General features: G+C 47.5%; 1 protein-coding gene across 1 annotated transcript in view; it reads left to right on the forward strand.

Annotated features, from left to right (window-relative positions):
- Positions 1–10,000, forward strand: part of LOC125040485 (protein phosphatase 1F-like) — a 215,043-nt gene that overhangs the window by 102,358 nt on the left and 102,685 nt on the right. Inside the window, exon 3 of the mRNA XM_047635041.1 lies at positions 9,802–9,920. Coding sequence (XP_047490997.1) covers positions 9,802–9,920 — 119 coding nt within the window. The remainder of the gene's footprint in view (positions 1–9,801; positions 9,921–10,000) is intronic.

The following is a 10,000-nucleotide window of genomic DNA, read 5'->3' on the forward strand; positions in this document are numbered from 1 at the left end:
ATATCATTTTTCTATTTGGTTTTGAAAGAGAAGAAGTGGAAGAATAACAAAATAGGAAAGAGGGAGAGAACGAGGTGGAAAGATAGATAAGGACGACAGAAGTGGTATGGAGGAAAGACAAGATAGAATTCTAATGGTTAGTAATGTAAACGTCAGCAGGTTTTCGCTTGCAGTTTTTTATCATTGTTGTTATTCTTGTCGGTGGTACTGTTGGCTCATATTACTATTAATGTCTTATTATATTGACCTTTCATCTCGGCGATCAAAAATTAGATTCGGAGAATTATATAGACGCAAGCTTATGGCTTGACAAACTAATCACGTGGCATTTTCATAAATCACTCGAAAATGGGAGGATGTTTGTGGTCGATTACCCCTGTCATTAACGGTGCATTTCATTACTGTGTTCTGCCGTTGCTTATTTAGCTGATGTCAGGTTTTAACTATGAACATGGTTATTGTTGTTATGATGACGCTGATGATTATTGATGTTATTATGCTATTGTTATTGTTGCTAAAGTTGTAGTTGTTTTTGTTATTATTACCAACTTCATATCATTAACACCATCATCACCATTATCATACTTATTATCATTATCATTATTATCATCATTATCAGTATCATTCATTATTACTGTTATTGATATTATTATTATTGTTTTTGCGATTATACTAATGCGAACGCAGGAATACAAGGTAGAGCTCTATTTTAAAAAGTCCTGTGGTCCAACTTCTCCCCCATATCTGAGGCTGCGAGGGCATTGTAGCTGGGCGATGTGGTGAGCGCGATCGTGTGGTGCGTGCCTGATGCCTGATGCGTGCAGGCATTTTGCGTGGGGCTGCGGTTTAAGCAGGGCCATGTTGAAGACAGGGCGGGGCCGGTGGGGGGGGGGGGGAAGAGGGAAGGGGTAGAAGGGAGGAAGGAGAACGGGAGAAAAAGGAAAAGATAGAGAGAGGGAGAAGTAGCGAGACATGAGTTTTTTTTTTAAGTAATGTAATAATGGTGAAAAAATATTGATACTTAATATTAAAACTGATGGCGGGCGAAGAGAGAAAGGTGTAGGATGGAGAGGGAGAGGAGAGAGAGGGAGAGAGGAGAGGTGAGAGGGAGAGGGAGAGGAAGAGGAAGAGGGAGAGGAAGATAAGAGGAGAGAGGGAGAGGAGAGGAAGAGGAGAGGAGAGGAAGAGGGAGAAGGAGAGGGAGAGGGAGAGGGAGAGGGAGAGGGAGAGGGAGAGGGAGAGGAGAGGGAGAGGGAGAGGGAAAGGGAGAGAGAGAGGAGAGGCGAGAGGGAGAGGGAGAGGAGAGAAGGAGGGAGGGAAGAGGAGAGATAGGAGGGAGGGAGAGGAGAGATAGGAGGAGGGGAGAGGGAAAAGGGAGAGAGGAGAGAGAAGAGAGGGAGAAAGGTGAAAAAGAGATGGGGAGGGAGAGAAAGAGAGGGGAGGTAAGAAAGAGAGGGGAGGGAGAGAAAAGAGAGGGGAGGAGAAAGAAAGAGAGGGGGAGGGAGAGAAAGAGGGGGAGGGAGAAAAAGAGAGGGGGGAGGGAAAAAAAGAGAGGGGGAGGAGAAGAAAGAAGGAGGAGGAGAAAGAGAGGGGGAGGGAGAGAAAGAGAGGGGGAGGGAGAGAAAGAGAGGGGGGGGGAGAGAAGGGAGAGGGGAGGGGGCGACGCGCGAGGGGCGGGCGCGCGTGCGGGTCGGGGGGCAGCGCGCTGGGTGGTGCGCTCCGCGCGGCTTGAGGGTCCGCTTGGTGGTGCTCTGGTGGTGTGTGGCTGGCTGGTCCGTGCTCTGTGCTCGGGCTTGCTCGCGCGCTCGTCTCGCGCGCGCTTCGCGTCTCGCTTTCGCTCTCCCGTCGCTCCTCTCTGCCTCTCTCTGCTCGGTCTCCTCTGCTCGCGCTCTCTCGCTCGTGCGCGCTTCTCGCCCCTCTCTCTCGCTCTCTCGCTCTCTCTCTCTCTCCCCTCCTCTCTCTCGTCTCTCTCTCTCTCTCCTCGCCTCCCCCCCTCTACCCGTCTGCCCTCCCGGCGAGCAGGCTCAGTACCGCCCTAGCCACCGACAACCCCCCCCTGCCTCACAACCCCCCCCCCAGCTGCTTTCTTACCATCTCTTACAGTCGGGCCTGTGGCACCTCGAGAAACTTTAAGATGGCACATATGAGGAGGCTGATGGTGGCACCTTCGAGGATCGCGCTGCTGGCACCTCTGCGGACCTAAAACGCTGCCACGGGCTGAACCGAAAGGCATTGCTCAGGATGCTGGACGTGGTCGTTGGCGAGGCGTCCGTGAGGATCGGATCGGCTTTTCCTTCGTCGGATTCCTGCTTCCTTTTCATTTATTTGGTCTCTTTGTATGATAGTACTGCTCACCATTAGCATTTTTTTGTTTGTTTTTTTAGATTGTTTTCACTTTTCTTCGTTTTTGTTATCATTATGATTATGGGATCTTTATTGTAATGTATTTTTGTTTTTGTTGTTCTTGTTGGTATTGCTATTATCATCAGCTATTGTTATTATTATTTTTTTATGCTTATTGTTAATAATAATAATAATAATATTGTTATTTTATTGTTGTTGTCATTGTTTTACGGTAATTATATTTTTGTCATTTTCATCATGGAGGCATTGTTGATTTAGCGATGAACAGCGGGTTTCACCGAGTTCATTATATCAGAGTTGGCAGCCAGACCGTAATGATAGTATCGGTATATTGTTTTGGTAATTTCCAAGTGTGATTTGCGAGGTAATTACAGTCACGTGACAAACTGTTTATTTTGTTGGCTTCATAAAATCAGCTAATTAGTTTCACAGTGATTCCGTGGCGTGTGGTAATGTATTTTTGTTGATTTGATGCTAAATGGTGTTGTCTTTTTTTTTTTTTTTTTTTTTTTTTTTTTTTTTTTCTTTTCGTTTTTATAGGCGAATTAGAAGGGTTAGACGTGTAAGAACCGAATGAGTATTGAAGGTCTTTACAATGTTAACTTTTTGCGTCACTGATTCTGGGCTGTATCGTGGTCGAGGGAGAAGGAGAGGGAGAGGGAGAGGGAGAGGGAGAGGGAGAGGGAGAGAGGAGTGCTGGGGGTGGGAGAGAGAGGGATACAGAGGTGGGAGAAAAAGAGGGATAGAGATGGGAGAAAGGGAGGAAGGGAGAGAGGACAGAGGACAGAAAAGTAGAGTATTAGATGAAAGTGGCAGACGCTTAGACAGAGACAAGGATGAAAATAGTCTACATGAATGTGTGCGTGCGTGCGTGCGTGCGTGCGTGCGTGCGTGTGTGTGTGTGCGTGTGCGCGCGTGCGTTTCCGTTTGTCTTTACATTTCTTATTGACAGACCAAACCATTTTCTGTTGAGTTTTCTTGAAGACGCAGACGTGCACCCTCCGGTTTCCACCCGGAGCTCAGGGATTCGGAGAGTTTTTTCGAGAAATCTTGGGTACATTTATATATATACATATTTCACCTTAGAATGTTTTGAAGGTAAGTTTCCTAGAATTTTGACGCAAAAATGAGGAATTTAAGGGGCAAGGGCCAGCTACGAAGAGATACATCTAATTAATGTTAGCTGGTAGTTATGTTTACTTTTAATTAGAAACAGAGATAAGAATATTTTCCCTTTAAAGTTTCTTCAGAAATGAATCCTCTCAAGATTTCATTACTAGCAGCAGCGGATAAAATGTTCCAAATCGGCGAAAAAGGAAGATCCTGGCAATGACCCCACGGTACTCCCCAAAAATACACTGTATACCATTTACTGTATACTGTATATGCATATGGCTTTAATGGTTTTGCATTAGTACGTGTAAACATTAGAAGAATGTTTATATTTCCCCGCAGGCTTATTCTAGAAAACGCAGACTACTCTTGTCCCTCCCCGTCTTCCCCAGCCCTCTTTCTAGGGTGAGAGGCATGAACATCAGGAGCGAATGCATGTGCAGAGAACAATGCACACACCGCGGGTATTATTTTTGGCTTTCTTCCAAGTGGACCTTCTTCCGTCCGCGCACACGCACACTCACACATTCGCGCACACAGATACTGCTTTACATTCCTCACAGTGCTTGCGGTCGCTGCCTCGCCTGATTTTGGTAATTGCGTTGAGAATCTGTGTGATTGTTTGCTATGGCAGAGGAAGAGAAATATTCATATAGACAAAGCTTTTTGACATAGTTGTTGAGGCGATGTTTTAGGCCGTTTTCTTTATTTTATTGTTTTACCTTTTTAACACTTCATTGATATTACTTTTATTGCATCTCCTTACAGTGAACGTTCAGTGATACATACACACACACACGAACGGACGCACGCACGCGGGGTCAAGGTGATACTGTTCCAGGTTGCCATGGTGACAGATAGCCTCACATTGTTCCCGCCTCGGCATGCTTGCTGAGAGAGGGGGAGGGTGCGGGTGGGGGTGGGGGTGGGGTGAGAGAGAGGGAGAGCGAGAACGAGAGTGAAGGTGTAGGTGCGGAGAGTAAGATAGAGAGTGAAACCAAGGAACAGAGAAAGTGAGTCTGTGCATGTGTTTATTTGTGTTTAATCCGGCTGTGTATTTGTGTGACAGTTTATGGAAAATGGGAATTTGTTTTTATTAAGGATGCGTGTATATATTTCTGTTTCCTTGTATGTTTATGGCGGGCTTTTATTTCCTCGTATATATGTATTAGTCAGGATACTTAGGCATCGGCAAGGGAGCGAGAAAGTGCCGTTGCAGTAGACGTGGCGGCGAGTGCAATAGACTCATCCTTATTGCAGTCCTTCGGTAGTTTTTCTCTTGTTTGTTTGCAGTTTTTGCAAGGTCTTCACTGAGTTTTGGGACGAGGTTACTTTTTCGATGCCTCACTTTCTTATAAGTTATTTACATGTTGATTTGTTAGCACTCCTGTGTTTGTTGGTACACGGTGGGCAGAATCTTTCTCAAATTTGTTGGTAGTGTTTTGTATTTTTTTTTATGTTCATACATGATAATATTAGTTTGATCAAAGCGATATCAATAGAAAATGAAAAGTGAAAACGACTTGGAAAAGAGGCGAGATAAGGAAGATGTCCAAAAAAGCAAAGGCGAGAGTGGCCGAGCGCAAGGTTTACACCCACACTCACATGTCTGCATCCGCATGAAAAATATACTTCACGCGTGGAATTCACGAATTGAGTTGCCTCATGGCGAGGCTGTGAGGCTCCAAACAAGCCGAGAGAAATGGAAGAATGCCGTTTTTCCCCGGCTTAGATTTACACATATACTTCCATAAATCCGCACGTATATACACATCCTGTTTATGGATGTAGTAATAAACGCACCTGTACTGTATATTCAGACACGCAGGCACTCTGGCGCGCGCACACAAACTCTCAGTCAGATTTTTTGTGGTGCAGGAAGCACTTATTGTTACAACAAGGATAATGTGGAGACAGTATTGGCGTTGTGGGTACAGCGGGGATAGTGCGGGTACATAAGCAGCCAAGCAAGTTAAAGAGGCACAGATGTCGTACTAGTTGACTCATTCTTGTGCCTTATGCTTGGCACATGCAAGTGCTTGCACGGATGTTAGATTTATTTAGACATAGACATATATGATACACACTCTCTCTCTCTCTCTCTCTCTCTCTCTCTCTCTCTCTCTCTCTCTCTCTCTCTCTCTCTCTCTCTCTCTCTCTCTCTCTCTCTCCCTCCCTCCCTCCTCTCCCTCCCTCCCTCCCTCTCCCTCCCTCCCTCCCTCCCTCCCTCCCTCCCTCCCTCCCTCGCTCCTTCATCTTTCTATCTCTCTATCTATCTATATATTATCTCCGTCTCTCCCCCCTCCCCTCCCCTCCCCCTTCCTCTTTCTCTTCCTCTTCCTCCCTCCGATTGCCCTCCCCCTCCACGTTTTTCATAGTCTTTAGAGAGCAAGAGAAAGAGACAATAACAACTTAGCCGTCATGCTGAGCCCTGTCATGCGTCACATGCAAAAGACATATCCCTCCTCATCCTCTTGCATTCCATTCTCATTTTTCGTCTTACCATTTTTTTTCTCCCGTTATTTCATATTCCTTCCTTTTGTCTCTTTACTCTTTCTAGTACCTCCTCTACCTCAGAGAGACTAACTGACTAACTAACAAAAAAAAAGAGATAACCTCAGTTATTCTCACCCATATATTAGTGTGAGAGAGAGAGAGAGAGAGAGAGAGAGAGAGAGAGAGAGAGAGAGAGAGAGAGAGAGAGAGAGAGAGAGAGAGAGAGAGAGAGAGAGAGAGAGAGAGACTGGCCAACTGAAAGAGAAAGATAAAAAGAGAAAGAGAGGAGGAAGTAGAGAGACGAAAGAAGGAGGGGGAGACGGAGGTGTGCCGGGGCGGAGTTTACACATCTTCTCTCCACGCTGAAGGAGTGTGAACGTGTTTGTGTGTACATGCGTGCGTATGTACCTGTGTCAGTGCCTCGCCTTGGCCTCGCTCTCTCTTTTCCCCTTCGTTATGCGGTCGTTAATTCGATGTCATTATCGTTCGTTGGCGTCATTCGGTGACGTGTCCGAGGTGAAAGTCCCGATTGGTGTTCCTTCCATGTAGAATGAGAAATGAAATGCGCGCGACGGAGGGCGTGCGTCTGGCGGGCGGGCGTAGTGGTGAGTCAGCGGGTTGTGACGACATCCATTGAGGAGCAGCACCGGCGGGGGCGAGGCGAGGCGGTGTGGGAAGAGGCTTATTGAAGGCTGCCGCGGCTATTCCTACTACCTCTATGACCTGCCCTTACTAGCATGCGGTGTCTCTCAGTCCAGGCCTACTTCATTCAGACCGACGTTTAGTTTCGTTCGTCTTGGAGCGGATTAGTGTTCTAAGAGTGATGGCTTCGTAGAGATGGATGTTTCGTTGAAATATATGTAAATGCATTTAGAATATTTCTAGTCAGGTATCGTGATGCGGACGCGGGGCCAAATGACGAGCTCGAATGGACCTTTATTATACCCACAATCCGTTTTTATAAAGCAGTTACTCTCTCGCTCCACGCACACAAAGTCGTTACGCGAAAGTAATACATTCACAAATGTTAATGGTACGACCATAATCATCCATGCAAGTCTTACGCAACTCCCAAAACTTTGCCGCCACCTGTTTTGATCACTATCCGGCGTCGCGTTCACTCCCGGTGCTCGAGGTTCCCTTGGTGCCTCGCTGGTCGACGGGCTCTTGCAGTGCCATGTATTTGTAACACGCACGGGCACGCACTCACACACGCCCACCCACACGCATGCATGTGCACGTGGAGACACACACACACACACACACACACACACACACACACACACACACACACACACACACACACACACACACACACACACACACACACACACACACACACACACACACATGCACGCACACGCACGCACGTGCAGTCACACACACTTTGCTTCCTTTCCCCTCTTGACGCTAGGCTCCATGAATGCAAAAGTTTGTATATTTTTCGCCTCTTTTGACAGTTTTTGCAAGTTCCTCTGGCACAGCATATACATGTCGGAATGCCTGAGTCTGAAAGAGCCGTTCCTCTGTTAGATTTCTCTCTCGGCAGTTCAAGGAGAGGTTGAGTGTAATTCTTATGGTGGTTCTTCTTTTCCTTTGTCTGTGCTCCTCCCCTCCCCCGATCTCTCTCTCTCTCTCTCTCTCTCTCTCTCTCTCTCTCTCTCTCTCTCTCTCTCTCTCTCTCTCTCTCTCTCTCTCTCTCTCTCTCTCTCTCTCTCCCTATCTCTCCCTCTCTCTCTCTCTTCTCTCTCTCTCTCTCTCTCTCTCTCTCTCTCTCTCTCTCTCTCTCTCTCTCTCTCTCTCTCTCTCTCTCTCTCTCTCTCTCTCTCTCTCTCTCTCTCTCTCTCTCTCTTTCCTCCCTCCCTCCCTCCCTCCCTCCCTCCCTCCCTCCCTCCCTCCCTCCCTCCCTCCCCCCTCTTCCCTCCTTGCCTTTCTAGCCTCCTCTCCCCTCTTCTTTCCTCCTTGTCTCCCTCCCCTCATTTTCCCTCCTCCTTTCCTCCTTCTCTTCCCTCCTCCTCTTCCTCCTTTCCCCTTTTTTACCTCACATTTTCCTCTTCCTCTTTCCCTACCCCGTATCTCACCTACGCCTTACTCCCACTCCTCCACCCTCCTCTCTCCTCCCCTTCTACATCTCCTTTTTCCTCTCCCTATCCCTCTTTCCTTTCCGCTCCCCCCTCCCTCTCTCCCATCCATTCACATCCGCTCCTCCGTCCTTCTCCTCTTCCCTTCTTGCTCCTTTCTTCGCCCCTCCTTCCGTAGTGATAATAAAGGAAACCCCAGGAATATTGCAGAGAGGCTGGCGAGAGTAAGTCTCTAATACGGAGAGCGTCGTGACGAACACGTACTGCAGGTCATCTCTCAGCACCTGCACGCCTCCTGGGCTGCCCTGCTTGCAAGTCATGCTCCCACATCAACATTTCCTTTATTCCCGCTCATTACGTATTATTTCCTGCCTTTTCGACCGTGCGAGAGGGTGATTCGTAAAGGGATGTGATTGTTAGGTCTTGGTCGACAGGCGGCGGGAAAAGAAGGACGGAAGGGGTGTGATTTCTTGATTCGTCTGGCATGAGAGAGGGAGAAAGAGATGGGTGAAGCTGGCCACCTGGCGGCAGAACTAGGCACTACCCCCCGAGTTCAGGGGTTGCACTTTCACAAAATGTTTTCTTGATTGGGAAAGTAAGATAAACGAGACGGGTTTTATGAGAGTGCAGTTTTTATGTTGATGTTATTATCTGTAATATCTGAGATTTGAAATATAACTGTTGAGTGTTTTATTTACCTGCCGTTAGGTTACGTTTGTGATATTTTTTGCGTTTAGTTATTATTGCATTTTTTAAATTAAATTACATATTTATGTTTCTTTTTTCACCATTACTATTATGTCAGAATTGTGAGCCCTTACTTCGTGAGCAGATTACATTGGTGATGCAATAATCCAAAATCATGTGATTTGTGGACTGAGTTTTCTCTTTCCCCAGTCGGCGATTGCAGATCTCTCATCCATATATGCTACTCTGGAATGTCTCCAAGCTTTCTCTCTCTCTCTCTCTCTCTCTCTCTCTCTCTCTCTCTCTCTCTCTCTCTCTCTCTCTCTCTCTCTCTCTCTCTCTCTCTCTCTCTCTCTCTCTCTCTCTCTCTTTCTCTCTTTCTCTTTCTCTCTTCTCTTCTCTCTCTCTCTCTCTCTCTCTCTCTCTCTCTCTCTCTCTCTCTCTCTCTCTCTCTCTCTCTCTCTCTCTCTCTCTCTCTCTCTCTCTCTCTCTCTCTCCCTCTCTCCCTCTCTCCCCTCTCTCCCTCTCTCCCTCACTCCCTCTCCCTCCTCCTCCCTCTCTCCCTCACTCCCTCTCCCTCTCTCCCTCTCCTCTCCCTCTCTCCTTCTCTCTCTCTCTCTCTCTCTCTCTCTCTCTCTCTCTCTCTCTCTCTCTCTCTCTCTCTCTCTCTCTCTCTCTCTGTCTCTCTCTGTCTCTCTCTCTCTCTCTCTCTCTCTCTCTCTCTCTCTCTCTCTCTCTCTCTCTCTCTCTCTCTCTCTCTCTCTCTCTCTCTCTCTCTCTCTCTCTCCCTCTCCCTCTCCCTCTCTCTCCCACTTTCTCTGTTTCCGTCCTTCTCGCTCTTTCACTTTCTTACTTTCTGTGTCCGTTTTCTTTTCCTCCCTCTCGCCCTCTCTTCCTCCTTCCCTCATTACTCACCTAGCCCCTCTATCTCTCTCTTTTCCTCTCCCTCTCCCTTTCCCTCTTCCTCTCTCCCACCTCTCTCAGTATATGTAGTGTGCGTTGGGTAAGTAATGATGCCTGGGGATTCTCGGCTTTCCTAACTCCCGATTTTCCCTTGCAGAGAATGCCCGCCGTACGTCCGCGAGTACGTGGGTCACCGCGTGTGGTCGGCGATCAGAAACCCCGGTCTGAACGGAGATGGCGACGACCAGGTGGACGCCGCCAACACCACCAACCACAGTAAGTATGGTCACTCAAAGCTGGCACTGTAGGACATTGCGTTCAACGGACTGAGTTTTGCTTTGCTGTGTTCTGTGGTG

This window comes from Penaeus chinensis, chromosome 3, assembly GCF_019202785.1.
Source record: "Penaeus chinensis breed Huanghai No. 1 chromosome 3, ASM1920278v2, whole genome shotgun sequence".
Taxonomy (NCBI): Eukaryota; Metazoa; Arthropoda; class Malacostraca; order Decapoda; family Penaeidae; genus Penaeus; species Penaeus chinensis.